Below are 16,011 nucleotides of genomic sequence, written 5' to 3' on the forward strand. Positions count from 1 at the left end.
TTTGGGAATCATGACAATTTCCAGGCTCTCATTATATTTGAATTTTGTATAATCAGGGGCGAATTTGAGTTCATTATATAAATATAGAATTATGAATTTGTTTCTGCATCAAACACGTCTGAGAAGGCTGAGATGCACAACCGTAAACTCCTTACAACAGGAACAAAAATACTAATACCTGCATATGCCATATTGGTTCCCATGAAAATGCCTCTCCTAGTTGTGCCATGGGACAGTAGAGAAGGAAGCGATGGAGTCTGATCATAAGGCCTCTCCTAATTTCTTCCATGAAAATGCCTGAACCTGCCGGGGGCAAGCAACCCAGGGATCGAAAATGTCACTGCAGCACCATTGTGATTGACTGTGGTATATGGAACAAAGTTGTGCCGAAGGCTGGCTACGAAAGGCATATGCAGATAGATTTATTTTACAACACTCAACAAACTCAATCCTTGTGGGGACACTGAAGCAAATGTCGTTTCTCACAGTTGGGAGTAGAAACACCTCCAAATTACCACATTGCTTTAGATTTGCTTTTAGATTTACTTCTTACTCCACGAAGGCATTTTTTTATAGTAAAAGAAAATTTATTTAAAAAAAAAATAAAGAAGTGGGCGTGGAGTAGCTACTGGTTGAAGGGGATTCTAAGACAGTGGTGGATTGATTAAATAATCTGGAGGATGTCACTTGGAGCTACAAAAATGAGTTAAAGAAATTCAAATGGCTGACAAGAAATATGCCTATAACAATACAGTGGGTTAGGAGATCAGCTAATGCATTTGTTGATGTCTTGGCAAAACAAGGGACAAATAGGGAAACATTATTCTGGGCGCAACTGATAACTCTTGTTTAACATCAACATTCATGCAATCTCTGTTGTAGTTTATGTATTTGCTGTTTGGAGAGGTGGCACCTTGCGCCTTTTAAGGGAATTTTCATGTAACCAATAATTGAATCAATGGAAGATGATTTTATTTATCAAAAAAAAAGAAGGTGATAATGAATCACCCTGGGGAAAGAAGCAATATCTCAAACCATCAAAATCCCCATCACCGAAACACCCACCCCAAAAGACAAAAGAAATGCACCAACACAAAATATAAAACAATGATGACAGACAACAACCGAACAACCCACACCTCCCTACCCAAAAACTTAGATCCAATCCTAGATCTGGATAGAAATACAACTCCTCACCCCAAAAATCCGCACCCCCTAACCTCAACTCCAAGGATCAAAATATTGAAATGTTTGATACCCAAAAGTAGGTATCAGTGCATGTCGATACGACTGATACGATACACACCCCAAATCCACACCCTTGTTTTCTTTATTTCTTTTACCTTTTTTTATTTTAACAGCATGAGAGGGATGTCGTCTATCATACCAAACAGCCAAAATTTCAAAACTCCTTGTGGGAGTCCAAGCGTTTCCATGTCCACTGATACGACATCCTGTATCAGGCATAGTTTTCAAGGCGCCAAGGCAAGGCTAGGCGATTGGGGGGCGCCTTGCTGCCTAGTCGCCTAGGCGATGGATTTTTTTTAGTGAAAAATACATATCCTAGGTAGTTCCCTAGGTTCCATAACCATCTTTCCTTGATAACTATCCATAATTTTCATAGGAAAATTATAAACTTCATGTTTATGTCTAGAAAATCAACATATTTATGAGAAGAAAAAGAAATAAGAAAAGAAAATTAAAAAATATGGGGACTGAACCCCTATTTTTATTATAGATAAAGAAGAAAAGAAAAGGTGGAAGAAGGAGGAGGAGGAGGAGAAGAAGATGTGGAGGAAGAAATGTGTTGATTAGACAAAACATTAAGTTTTTACCTTGCTTATTAGTTCAAATTCTGAAGTCTTTGAGGGTTCAATACAGCAGTTAGCAATGTTTGTGTTGATTAAACCCTAACAAATAAGAAAATAATAAAAAGAAATTAGTTTATAAACACAAAAAATGAATATTTTTGTTTAATAATGTCTATTTTATAATTATAATCTCAAAAAAGTAACAATGTAAAAGTATTTTATAAGACAATACACAAAACTGCTAGGCGACTAGGCGAGACGAGCCTCCAAGGGCGCCTTGTCGCCTAGGCATCGCCTTGACAACTATGGTATCGGGTGTATCCTACTGATAGTTTGATCCTTGCTCAACTCCATTGGCTTGATCAAAGTCCCCTCTATTTCTCTAGTAAACCTCCTTATTTATTTATTTATTTTGATGTGTATTTCTCTTGTCTACCTTCTCCAGTTTCTTGATCTTATTATTAGATCCAACCCCAAATAAACCTCATTTCTGCCTGACAAAAACTTACAAAACTTAGTGTGATCTACATATAGAATGTGCAAGATAACCTACCTTCTCCAGTTTCTTGATCTTATTATTAGATCCAACCCCAAATAAACCTCATTTCTGCCTGACAAAAACTTACAAAACTTGGTGTGATCTACATATAGAATGTGCAAGATAACCTAGTGTTTTAAAAGCGCAAGGCGCAAACAAGGCGTAGGGGCCAATTTGCGTCCAAGAAGCAAGGTGGAAGGCGAGGCACACGCCTTTTGAAATAAGGCACAAAAACACAAAAAAAAATGTCAGAAAATTCAAAAAAATGCCAAAAATTAAAAAAAAAAAAAAAGCAAAAAAAAAACATTAAACATAATATTATAAAAAAGAAAGGGGCATCTGATCTTAAAAGAATCAGTCTTCTGAGTAGTGTGTATAAAATTATTGCAAAATTGCTGGCTTTAAGGCTGGGAAGGGTGATGGATCCCCTTATTTCTGTCTCGAGGGGCTTTTATCCATAATAAACATATCCAAGATGGCGTTCTTATAGCGAATGAATTGACTCAAGGAAAAGAAGTGAGAAGAAGGGGCTGGTGTGCAAAATTGATTTGGAAAAAGCCTACAACTATACTAACTGGGCTTTCCTAGACTACATGCTAAAGAGGATGCACTTTGGGCAAAAATGGAGGAACTGGATGAAGGTGTGTGTTATTACTCCTAGATTCTCAATCCTATTAAACGGGCAGGCAAAAGGCAATTTTAAAAGTTATAGGGGCTTGCGGCAGGGAGACCCCCTCCCCCCCCCTTTTATTCCTTTTTGTTATGGAAGGATTGGGTAGGATGACTGCTAGGGCTGTGGAGGGGGGATGTTTAGCAGGCTTTGAAATATTTCCTAATGGGGAAGAAATTCCTCTTCTCCAATTCGCTGATGACACCCTGTTTTTCTGTGGGGCAAAGCTGATCAGATTTTGGCTTTCAGGAATATCCTCTATTGGTTTGAAGTGGTTTCAGGTTTAAAGGTTAACCTAGCTAAGAGTGAAACGATGGCTGTTGGAGAGGTCAGTAATTTGCAACCCATAGCTGATTTGTTGGGCTGTAAGGTGGGGGCTCTACCTTCTTCCTATTTGGGACTGCCCTTAGGGGCCAAGTGTACCTCCAAAAGCATTTGGTCTCCGGTGGTGGATAGAATGACCAGCAAGTTAGCTTCGTGGAAGGCAAGGTGTCTGTCTAAGGGTGGCAAGCTAGTTCTGTTGAAAAGTGTTTTGGCCAGTATTCCTGTGTATTTCATGTCTCTGTTCCCTTCATTGGCAGAGGTAGCTTTAAGATTGGAAAAAATCATGAGAGATTTCTTGTGGGTTGGGTGGAAAGATTCCAGAAAGTTTCATCTGGTCAGCTGGGATCAGATCTGTAAACCTTTCAATTCTGGCGGCTTGGGAGTCAGAAATGTGAGAAATTTCAACATGGCCCTTCTTGGGAAGTGGTTTTGGAGGATTCTGCAGGAGCCTAATGAGTTATGGAGTCAAGTTATTGTGCAGAAATATGGATTCCATAGCAATGGGTGGGTTCTAGCAAAGCCTAACCTCTCTTATGGTTGTGGGGTGTGGAAAAGGGATTTACAAAGCCTATCCTCTTTTTCAGAAAGGTTTGAAGTTCAAGTTAGGGAATTGAGTCAGTTTGAAGTTATGGTCTGATCCTTGGTGCTCTGATCCTCCTTTGAAAGAGTTGTTTCCTGTCTTATTCCAGCTGGCTTCGGATAAAGATGCCTTGGTGGTGGATTGCTATGTTGGTTCAGGAGACTCTTCAGTCTGGTCTCCCTCTTTTAGAACAGATTTCAATGATTGGGAGATCCCGCAGATTATGGAGATGTTCTCAAGGTTACAGAGATGCAGGCTAATTCCTCTAGTTCCAGAACAGTGTTTTTGGGGGTGATCAAAGACTAAAGTTTTTTTTTTTTTTTTTGATAAATGATCAAAGACTAGAGTTTTCTCAGTAAAATCCTTCTATTCCAGTCCTTTAGTGTGGGGTAGTGTAGCCCCCTCTAAAGTAAAGTTTTTTGTTTGGGTGGCTGCTGAAGGAAAGCGTCTGATGAAGGTTATGCTGGCTAGAAAAGTAGTGCAATCAAATGTAACCTGTATGCTGTGCAGGAGGGGTGAAGAAACTTCAAACCACTTGTTTCTTCATTGTGATTTTTCTGCAACAACCTGGGCCCATTTTCTCAAAGTAATTCATTGTTCTACATGCTTGCCTAATTCAGTAAAGGCTCTCTTAGAAGGCCGGAAAGTGGGGGGGATAAATAGAAAGGGAAGGATCCTGTGGAAAGCAATCCCTCTAACAGTGCTGAGGTCGATTGGAAGGAAAGAAACAGGAGGATCTTCAATCAGAAACAGCTTCAGGTTGAAAGAGTGAAAATTTTAATTGTTGATGAACTTGGAGGGTGGCTGAGCTCCAATTTGCTTTTCAAGGGGGATATTATGGCTTCTTGAGGGGCTGTTAATTTTTTCTGAGTTTTTTAAGCTGTCATCAGTTGTACTTCTCTCTTGAACAGTGAGCAGTTTGGTTGCTTTCTTCTGATCAATAAATCTTTACTTTACCTTTTCAAAAAAATGATATTAATAAAAATATAAACTTAAATTTTAAAATAAATGTTTTAAAAAATGTGCCTCGCCTGTTCGCCTAGGCACACCTTTTAAATCACTGAGATAGCCAATCCCACTTCTGTCTTAAAAACGATCAATAAAATGTGCCGCTGTCCAAGTTTCAGCATTATACATAAAACCTTCAACACTAATACAAAAAGGAAGGGTGAAAGATAAAATTCCACTTTCTTCTGTTCTCCAAGTTCCTAAACCACTATCTGCCAACTGAGGGGTGGCTCAGTTGGTATAGCGGAACCAATTCCCACAACCACCGACTTGTGGTGGGGGGGGGGTTAGTTCTTTTACTAAACAATTGAAGTGTTATGCAACTTTTTATTGATAAGTAAAATGTTATGCGACTTTTTTTCCTGATTGTTGTCTTTTATTTAGGATCTGAGAACTTAGGGTATGATTGGAAGTGGGCATGAAGCCAATGCTGTTTAATTATGCCCAAGTCCAACAAAAAAACACCATAGTATAATACTCATAGGAAGCTATCATTGCAATATTTCTTGACTTAATCATCTAGAACCAAAGGATACGTTTCACTAGGGGGGCAGCATTCAGTAGTGCTGAATCGACCTCCGGCCACTGAAAGAGATTGTTTGGTTGCACCTACAAATGCCAAAAAGGCCTCTCAAATGTTCAGTAGTCAAGCACTCAAACAACCTCTGAGCACATTCAGAGGTTGTGGACAAGAGATGGTTTCGCCCTTGCCCCTTTATTAATTTGAAAAACCTGAAACTACCCAACCGGTTTGAACAATGGAGATGGCAGTGAGTATGGTGCTTGTGCTCACTCATCTCTTCCTCACTGTCGATGAACAGAGGAGTTGATGATGGTGCTCTGTTTCAGTGGGCTTGGGTTGCAGCAGTCAATGGACAGTGGTGACATTACTAACTGAGTTCAGTGGGATGGGGTGGTGATCAATCTTGCTGTTGTTCTCTTATCACATAGATTTATATTCAGTCCTTGGTGGTGCTAGAAGGAGAGGAGAAATGGGGGCACCAGTGGTCACTCTGCTTGTTAGATGATGGTGTTCAAAGGAAGATAATGAATAGTGAAAATATTATATATCATTTTATATTTTATTAACTTTTTATTTTTTTAACATTTTATTTTATTTTATAACAATTTTTACTATTTAATATTTTTTAATATTATTGCTTAATTTTTATTAATATTATTTATTATTATTTTTAACTTCTTTATTTTATCCTTTCTTAAAATTTTGTTTTTATATTTTTAATCATTTTCATTTGTTGTTATTTAAATAACAATTTCAGAGGTAAATTTGTAAAATGCAAAATTTTCAGACATCACAACACTGAGATTGTCGAACTCCACTACATTCAGACACCTGCAAAAGTAGAAAAGCAAATTTTCCACAGATTACTTTCATAATTTTTCGAAGGTTTTTTTTTTTTTTTTTTGCTTTTCAGACTTGAGATTTACCAAACACCACTTAAAGGCTAAGTGTTCCACCTCATTCCAAACATTTATTTCATACTCAGAAATTCAAACACCCGATTTTGTTCATTGGGAGTCTAGTGCTACTTAGCAGATCCTTCTAAGCAACAACTTAATAGTGATCAAGCTCTTACCACTTAGGTAATTTGAGAATTAGTAAGAAAAGCTTTGCTCCCTCTCCCCCTGGCAGCTAGGGGTGAGCGTTTGGTTTATTTGGTTAAAAATAAATAAAAATCAAAACCGAATTAAGGAGATACTAAAATAACCAAGCCGAATTTCATTATATATTATTCCACAATGAAATTCAGTTTAGTCTTTTTTATTTTTTTTGCCTTTTTGTTTAACCAAATTTTCAAATTTGAGAACTAAAACCCATAACCAAAATATCCTAAAACCAAAATAACTCAACCAAAAAAACAAGAAACCAAAATTTTTTGTTCAGTTTTTTAGTCTCAACTAGAATATGCTCATCCTTACTGGCAACAAAAAAGTAGTAACTTATTTGTGCAATATGTAAATCCTAACAACATATATTTGTCGTAATTATGTCTTAATAGCTCTTTTCCAAATCTTAGTGGCAAAACCCAAAAATAAGAAATACCAACTAATCCATTTTTACATGAAACGGGTATCCAAAGGCATCATGGTCAAATACTCCTCCCATTTGTTATAACATAGATCCTTGACAACAGATGCTTTAGTTTTTCTAATGAGACAGACCAGCTTCCCTCATCTTTCAATATATATATTTTTACTGACCACTTCATTCAAGAAAGTTGGCACCATGCAATTTATTGTAGTAATTAGCAGGTTGGGGTATCACTAGATTGGCCAGGGTAGATCGAGTTTCAGAAGTATGTGAGAAGATATTAACACCAGTATTGACACTTGTAGCATCTACTTTGTATTCAGAAAAAAAGTTGGGTTAGATTGAAGGTCAAGTTGGGGTTAGGGTTGAGCCCTTAAGCAACTCAATCCAACCTGTTAGGATTAATACTCCGAATTACCGATTAATTAGTATGGCGATCAGGAAGCAAATTCAAAAAACAATTGAGAAATATGTGAATTATAAAGCAAATAATAAAAGCAAAAGCGAAAGGTAAAGATGACATCAGATTTACGTGGCTCGGTCAAAGTGACCTACATCCACGGGAGAGGGAGGAGAACTTGTTTTATTGATGTCCTTGATGAGAGTACTACAAAATGGCCACCTTAATAGTGATGAGATGCTTTTAACGAAGCCTTGACGCACTACTAATAAACACCGATCAATAAAAGGGACAATGTGTTTATCACTCAAAAAATTGTGGCTCTCCCAATTTTACTCTCCGTATAAGAGCTCTCTGATGCTCACCACACCATTTGATCTCTCCCTGGAAGCTCATTTTATAAAGAAGAAAATGGGAACATGGTCCCTAAATTTCAGCAAGATGAAAGGTGTGGAGAAATTAGTGGAGCAATTTGTGGATTGTTGAATTACTAAACCACACCAATCATCAACAATCTCCACCTTGGCGAAAATTCAACAAGTTCTTTTAATCAGCAAATCTCCGGAACCTCCCTCTCCAAATGCCCCAAGGGCATCAAGCATCAAATGAGATGAGACCAATCAAGTCGGCGCAAGCATGGAACTTGGATGATGGTAATGGCTTTGTCAACATATCTGCGGGATTTTCAACGGAAGCTATTTTGTTGACTAAAACCCGACCATGCTCAACAACATCATGAACAAAGTGATAATGCACATCAATGTGCTTGGTCTTCTCATGAAACATCTGGTTATGAGTCAGATGTATGGCACTCTGACCGTCACAATAGATTACTGTAGCCTCCCGACTACCTATGAGTTCACCAACCAAATTTCGCAACCATAAAGCTTCCTTAACGGCATCAGCCACGCCATATACTTAGCTTCAGTCGTAGACAAAGCAACAGTCGACTGAAGTGAAGCTTTCCAGCTAATAGAAGTACTACCCAAAGTGAAACAATAACCAGTGAGAGATCTCCAGTGTAATCAGAATCATAATAACCGACAAGTTTCTCTGTGGATCTTCCAAACTCAAGGCAAGAATTAGACGTACCTCTCAAATACCTAAGTATCCACTTCACTGCTTCACAATGAGCCTTCCCCGAACAGAACATATAACGGCTCACAACACTGACTGTCTAAGCAATATCTGAACGCGAACATACCATAGCATACATGATGCTACCAACAGCACTAGAGTAAGGCACACGAGTCATATAGACCTTCTCCTCATTAGACTTCGGTGGTTGCTTCGCCGACAACTTGAAGTGAACTGCTAAAGGAGTGAAGGCAGGTCTAGCATCTGACATGCCAAAACGATCAAGAACTTTCTCAATATAGTTCTGCTGATTGAGAAACAATTTCCCGTTCTCATGATCACGAATAATCTCCATACCCAAAATTTTCTTCGCTGGACCCAGATTCTTCATCTCGAACTCACCGTTCAAAAGAGACTTCAACTCCACAAGTTCAGACTTATTCTTAGAAGCATTAAGCATGTCGTCAACATATAATAACAGATAAATGAATGAATCATCAAAGAGCTTCCTGAAATAAACACAGCTGTCAAAAGCACTCCTAGAATAACCACTAAAAGTCATGAAAGCGTCAAAGCACTTATACCACTGCCTTGGGGACTGCTTAAGGCCATACAGAAACTTCTTCAACAAGCAAACATGATCCTCCTTTCCTTCCACAACAAAACCGTCTGGTGTTTCATATAAATCTTCTCTTTCAAATCACCATACAAGAATGCAATTTTAACATCTAACTGCTCTAATTCCATATCATGCATATAGACTTGTTCGGCCCGACCTCCGAACAGGCTTGAACATGCTTATAGGCCCGCAGGCTTAAATTCGAGCCAAAAAGCCTGGCCCGCAATAAATTCGAACTGGACTCAGGTTTTGTCAAAATAGCCCAACCCGAGCCCGGCCCGGCCTAACCTAAAATTAAACTTAAAATTAGTTATGTGATTATGTCCATTTGAATAAATTTTTTGATTTAAGAATGTAAAATTGTGTTTTAAAATATAAAAGAAAGGGGAAAATACCATCTTGTAGGCCCATTGTTCATTTAAATAGAAAAATAAATACTATCTGAATTTTTAATTCTAATTTGAATAGGGAAATTTGTTTTTTTTTCAATTAGGTCAGGCTTTGGGCTCGAGCAAAGGTTTCGGGCTTTTTACCAGGGCCGGGCTCGGGCCTAGTATATTTTCATTAGTGACAAGTGAAAGCCTAGCCCGAACCTGGCCCATGAACAGGTCTACATGCATAGCTACCAAAGCAAGTAAGGTACGAATAGAAGAATGTTTAACAGCAGGGGAGAAGGCTTCGGTATAGTCAATACCTGCAACCTGACTGAAACCCTGTGCCACTAACCTTGCTTTGTGTCGAACATCCTCAACACCAGGAATCCCCTCCTTAGTCTTGTAGACCCACTTGCACCCAACAATTTTCTTCTTTGGTGGTGGCGTTACAAGCTCCCATGTGCCATTCTTTTCTAGAGATGCAATCTCCTCTTCCAGGACAACTAACCACTTACCACTATCCGGACTGGATATGGCTTCATCGTAAGTGGTCAGATCGGTAGTGCCATCTACCTCACAAGCGACGGTCAATGCATAAGACACACAATCATCAAATCTCCTTAGTGGTCTTATCTATCACCTCGATCTATCTTTGGCAATAGTGTGCAACTCCTAACTGGGCTGAACATCACCCGATGTAACCAGCTCATATAAAATAGACTGAGAAGGCTGTGAAGATGGACTAGGCTCCACCTCCACCTACATCTGGGCATCCTGTGATGTATCTGAATCACCAGCAACAGAATCCTCCTCCATTGAAGATAACATATGTGATTCATCAAATATAACATCACGGCTAATAATAATTTTCCTACGCGACAGGCAATACAACTTGTAACCCTTTACACCAAAACCATAGCCCACAAAGATACATTTCTTGGCTCTAGGTTCTAACTTTCCATCGTTAACATGAGTATAAGCAGGACAACCAAAAATCCTCAAAGATGAATAATAAGCAAGAGTACCTGACCAAATCTCAAACGGAGTCTTAGCCTCGAGAGCTGAATGCGGAGATCGGTTCACCAAATAGACTCGTGGAAACTGCCTCGGCCCAAAAGGACTTATCCAAAATTGCATTGGACAACATGCAACGAGCCCTCTCCAAGAGTGTGCGGTTCATCCGCTCTGCTACACCGTTCTGCTGTGGTCGACCAACACAGGTGCGGTGTTTGACGATACTTTCCTTCAAACAATAATTTATAAAGTCAAACTCACAAAACTCGAGCCATTATCAGTCCTCAACCTTTTAATCCGCCTCCCTATCTGCTTCTCGATCATAGTCTTCCACTACAAGAAGACTCCAAACACATTATTCTTATTTTTAAAAAAATACACTCATACCTTTCTGGAGAAATCATCGATGAATGTCAAAAGATAATTTGTTCCACCCTTCGAAGAAACACGAAAAGGGCCCCATAAATCTGAATGGATGTAATCAAATGTACCTTTGGTCCTATGTACCCCTTTGGCAAAGCTAACATTTTTTGTGTTTACCAAACACCAATGTTCACAGAATTCAAGAGTACCTATGGCATGCCCATAAAGTAAGCTCCGCTTGTTCAAAAAAATCATCCCTTTCTCGCTTATATGTCCGAGCCTCATATGCCACATCTTTGTAAGATCTTTCTTGGACATGGATGACGAGGCCAAAGTAGAAGATCCTACCACAATACTTCCCTGCAATACATATAATCTGCTAATCTTGTTAGCTTTCATAACTACTAAATCACCTTTGGTTACCTTAAGAACTCCACCTTCAACTGAATATCTACAACCACTGGAGTCAAGTGTACCCAAAGAAATTGGGTTCTTCTTCAGATCAGGAACGTGACGGACTTCATTTAATGTCCTCACAACACCGTCATGCATACGCACCCGAACGGTCCCTTTACTGACAATATTGCAAGCTGCGTTGTTGCCTATCAAAATAACTCCACCATCAAAATTCCCATATGTGAATAATGCACTTTTGTCAGGACACGTGGTAATATCAACAAAAGATCATTCTCTGACTCATCTGCCGCAATACTTGCTTCGGCTTGAGGATCTTTCTTTGTGTCACCACTTGCCTGATGTTTCTGCTTATTTTGCAACTTGAAACATTCAGCATTAACATGACATTTCTTTTTGCAGGAGTTGCAAGTCAAACTACGATGCTTTGACTTAGACCGACCCCTTGACTTACTGCTGCCACCACTTTTAAATGGCCTGCCACGAACAATGAGACCCTCAGCTGTGAAGTTACTTGGGTTATTGGTCAGTTGATTATCAATCAACTCGCGTTGTAACAACGCATTCTTTACATCTTCAACTGTAATCTCCTCACGCCCATACAATAAGGTCTCTCTAAAATGCTTAAATGATGCGGATAAAGAACATAAAAGAGTGATAGCCAAATCTTCATCATCAATCACAACATCAATATTTTGCAGACCCTCAATCGAGAAAAACTCATCAAGGTGGGTTTTAATCAAGTTACATTCCTGAAGACGAAGGTCCTTAAGTCTGCTTTTCAACATAAACTGATTGGTCATACTCTTTGTCATATAGAGTGACTCCAACTTGAGCCACAACTCCGCCATAGAGGTTTCTTTAGCAACTTCACAAAGAAGCTCATTCGATAAGCACAAATGAATAGCTGGCATGGCTTTCATATCAACCTCCTCCCACTTTTCATCGGACATGGATTCAGGCTGTTTCTTTTGTCCCGCCAAGGCCTTCTCCAAGTCGTTCTAAATCAGAATCGCTTTAATGTTGAGCTTCTATAGACCAAAATTCATAGATCTATCAAATTTCTCAATGTCAAACTTCATTGATGCCATTAGTAACAAAATTAATCGGTAAATAACCCCAAAAACAATGCTCTGATACCAATTTGTTAGGATTAATACTCTGAATTACCGATTTATTAGTATGGCAATCAGGAAGCAAACTCAAAAAACAATTGAGAAATATGTGAATTATAAAGCAAATAATAAAAGCAAAAGCGAAAGGTAAAGATGACACCAGATTTACGTGGTTCGGTCAAAGTGACCTACATTCACAGGAGAGGGAGGAGAACTTGTTTTATTGATGCCCTTGTTGAGACTACCACAAACTGGCCACCTTAATAGTGCTGAGATGCTTTTAATGAAGCCTTGATGCACTACTAATAAACACCGATCAATAAAAGGGACAATGTGTTTATCACTCAAAAAATTCTGGCTCTCTCAATTTTACTCTCTCCGCATAAGAGCTCTCTGATGCTCACCACACCATTTGATCTCTCCCTGGAAGCTCCTTTTATAGAGAAGAAAATGGGAACATGGTCCCTAAATTTCAGCAAGATGAAAGGTGTGGAGCAATTTGTGGATTGTTGAATTACTGAGCCACACCAATCACATAAATAGAATATCAATAAAGCACCATTACTCTTTTTCCTTATTAGTAACTGAAACTTTTATTAATTTATTAAAGGAAGTGTATTATATAATATAATACATGCTTTACAAACAAAATTTAGGCTAGCAAGTAGCAATGATACCTAACCCAAAATCTAATTATTCAGATTTACAATTCATTCACTAATCACAGATATAATCCCCAAATACACTTGAGATCTCCTAATCCATTGTTTAACAATAACTTTGGATTTTCTGGTGAAGTCTTATTGAGTGTTTATAAGCATACAAACAAAGTTTCAAAAGAAATATGAAACTGAGTACGTAAAAATAAAAGAATACATATGGATATCTTATGATCAAAATATATACAGGGATTACAAATAAAATTTCCATACACTTCACCACTACAAATCTTGGCGTCTCATGGAAAAATAAGACATTATGTTGACCAACATTCATGGATATGTTGTTCATCTTCATGCTTAATAGCTTTATCCAATACCACATAATTATCATATCAAATAGACAAGTGAAGAGACATGAGCATCATCTCTTTTTTCTCACCAGAACTGTAGTAACACTCAGATCAGTCCATCAAAAAGTCCAAACTGAAGATTCAATTCATATCCTGTGACAAATGAAAACTAGTCAGACACCTAATAATGGTTTATTGCTTAGATGGAAATAAAACAAAAAGAACATAAGACCTTAAATTTGGAATATAACCTGGGAGGAATCAACATTGTATTTTAATAGTTTTATGATCTTTTAATGTGAAGGAGATAACTCATAAGGCAACCTCAACCAAAGATCTTCAAAGAGGATTCGGGTAGTGAAAAACCTCCAACTTCCAGTTCTGGTGTCACAATCATTCAGCTTCATCTACAGCTCTTGTTACTTTAACTCCTCTCTTTCTCATCTCATCATACAGGCCTGAAATTGCAGCATTATTATTTTCCTTCAGGTATCCCTTGATAAGAACCTGACAAACAGCCAAGTCAGGAATTATTCCTCTTTTCAGCATGTCCTCAAACACCTGTTTTGCTTCAATCATTAGCCCCTTATTAGCCAAACCCCAAATAAGGGAGCTAAAAGTGAATAGATCAGGACTAATACCCTTCTGAATCATTATGTTCTTTAGCCTAAATGCTTCCACCAAATTCCCTTGCTTGCAGAGCTCAGCAATCCAAGAAGTGTATGTATATTTGTCCGGAAGGAATCCTGCCTCTGACATCTCTCTAAAGACCACCTCCACTTCATCTAAATTCCCTTGCTTGCACAGCCCATCAATTAGCACAGTGTATGTAATTTTGTTTGCCTTCTCTTTGCTGAAATATCCTCTTGCTTCTTGGAAAAAACCTTGCTTAGATAGCCCATCCATCAAGGTTGAAGCAGTTACAACATCCAGATCAAATCCTCGATCCACCATTTCCCTATATATATCTAATGCTGCTTTCACATTCCCACATTTAAAATATGCATCTATAAATGTGGTTAGAATTATCTCATCTGGTTTCAACCCTTTCCTCTCCATCTTTTCCTTAATCTCTATTGCATCATCCAACCGACCCTTACTGCACAGGCCCCAGATGACTACTCCATATGCTGCTACATCAAGTCTAATCCCCTGTTCATGCATCCGGGCTACATATTTCATGGCTGAATCCATACTCCCTTTCTTGAAGTGTCCATCTATCATCGAGGTATAAGTTGCTGGATTGGGTCGAATACCATCCTCCAACATCCTTTCAAACAAACGATCAGCTCTTTCTAACATCCCACACTTACAAAGTCCATCAATCATTGCAGTGTAAGTAACAACATTTGGAGTAAGTGACAACTTGAACATTTTCTCATACAACTCAAATGCAATTTTCAAACTGCCATTTTTGCAATGCCCATCAATTAAACATGTAAAAGTAACAAAATTGGGAGATATTTCGGAATTAGTCATATCCCTAAACACTGCATAGCCCATATCTAAATTCCCTAATTTACAGAACATATCAATCAATGTACTATAAGTAGTCACACTAGGTAAGTAGCATTTCCACATTAAACCCAGATAAACAAAAGCCTCTTTCTGCATTCCAAGCTTACAGAACCCATTAATAAAAATGTTAAAAGTAACCAAGTCAGGCTTACACCCACCTCTTCGAATCCGGTTCATGATCAAAGAAGCTCCCTCTAAATCCCCAACGCGAGAGTACCCATCAACTAAACAGTTGTAACTAACAATATCGGGGACACAACGGATACTTGGCATCAATTTCATAAGCCATTCAGCCGATTTCAGATTACCCATTTTGCAGAACAACCCGACTATCGAATTGCAGGAAGAGAGATGAGGAGTATATCCTCTGGAGATCAAATCGAACAGAATCTTCAAAGATAAATCGCCGCAGTTCGAGGTGATGATCTGGTGAAGCAACTTGTTGCAAGCCCATGAATCTGGAAATCTTGCGTTTCTTCTTAGTCCACTGAAGAATTCCAGAACTTTTCTGGTCATAAGATACTCATGAGTTGAATCATGAGAATAGAAGCTCAAAATCAATAAATAGTTAGGGTTTTAGCCAACTCCAAGGAAAGAGAAGGTGGTTTAAGTTTTTTTTTTTTTTTTTTGATAGGCCGGAAGCGGCCTGCGAGACGTTTCAAGCCGAGTTATTCTTCACTAGGATAATTTGGGTGGTGACTCGGTTTACGGTATTGAATCACATCGTGTTGTAGGCTAGGTAAAAGCTATATATTTAAAAAATGAAAAGAACTTAAAATTTTAATTTTATATGAATTTTGATATATATGATTATTTATATATATATATATAATAATTAAATTAATTAATATAATAAAATAAAAAACAATTATTTATTTATTAATATATTATATTATATATTTATAATTTATATAATATATTATATATAAATATTATATATGGTCGTGCTAAACCAGTTCAAAGTCAAGTCGAGCCATGCTGGGCCACGAGCGAAACGGCTCGATTGTATTGGAAACATCTCCACCCTTGTATTGGGAACATCTTCCCTACTGTTACCAAATGATGTTAATACAAGGTGGGGATGTGTTGTGGGGCATTGTGGGGCGCATGTGTGAACTATG

At 38.2% G+C, this 16,011-nt stretch overlaps 1 protein-coding gene across 24 annotated transcripts; it reads right to left on the bottom strand.

Moving 5' to 3' along the window:
- On the bottom strand, positions 1-15,585 carry LOC148862154 (Tetratricopeptide repeat (TPR)-like superfamily protein). 24 transcript variants are annotated; one of them, XR_016095052.1, is made up of 5 exons: positions 13,624-15,578; positions 13,462-13,525; positions 10,480-12,273; positions 1,836-1,910; positions 1-397 (listed from the first exon to the last, which is right to left on the bottom strand). XR_016095052.1 is itself a non-coding variant. In XM_088941797.1 (2 exons), the coding sequence occupies exon 1, from the start codon at positions 15,404-15,406 to the stop codon at positions 13,766-13,768; it is 1,641 nt and encodes a 546-aa protein (XP_088797923.1). In that variant the 5' UTR covers positions 15,407-15,579; the 3' UTR covers positions 13,125-13,525; positions 13,739-13,765. The 24 variants fall into 24 exon arrangements, 1 of the variants encoding a protein (XP_088797923.1); XR_016095048.1 differs by lacking the exons at positions 1-397; positions 1,836-1,910 and adding exons at positions 7,512-8,970; positions 9,046-9,107 and having other exon boundaries at positions 9,807-12,273; XR_016095045.1 differs by lacking the exons at positions 1-397; positions 1,836-1,910 and adding exons at positions 7,512-8,970; positions 9,046-9,107 and having other exon boundaries at positions 9,775-12,273.
- Positions 15,586-16,011: the final 426 nt, after the last annotated feature.

This window comes from Nelumbo lutea, chromosome 4 (genome assembly GCF_056320005.1).
Source record: "Nelumbo lutea isolate HS-2025 chromosome 4, American lotus-T2T, whole genome shotgun sequence".
Classification (NCBI taxonomy): Eukaryota; Viridiplantae; Streptophyta; class Magnoliopsida; order Proteales; family Nelumbonaceae; genus Nelumbo; species Nelumbo lutea.

Coding starts and splice junctions, on each gene's coding strand:
- LOC148862154 (XM_088941797.1), bottom strand. CDS start 15,406: ATGACCAGAAAAGTTCTGGAATTCTTCAGTGGACTAAGAAGAAACGCA.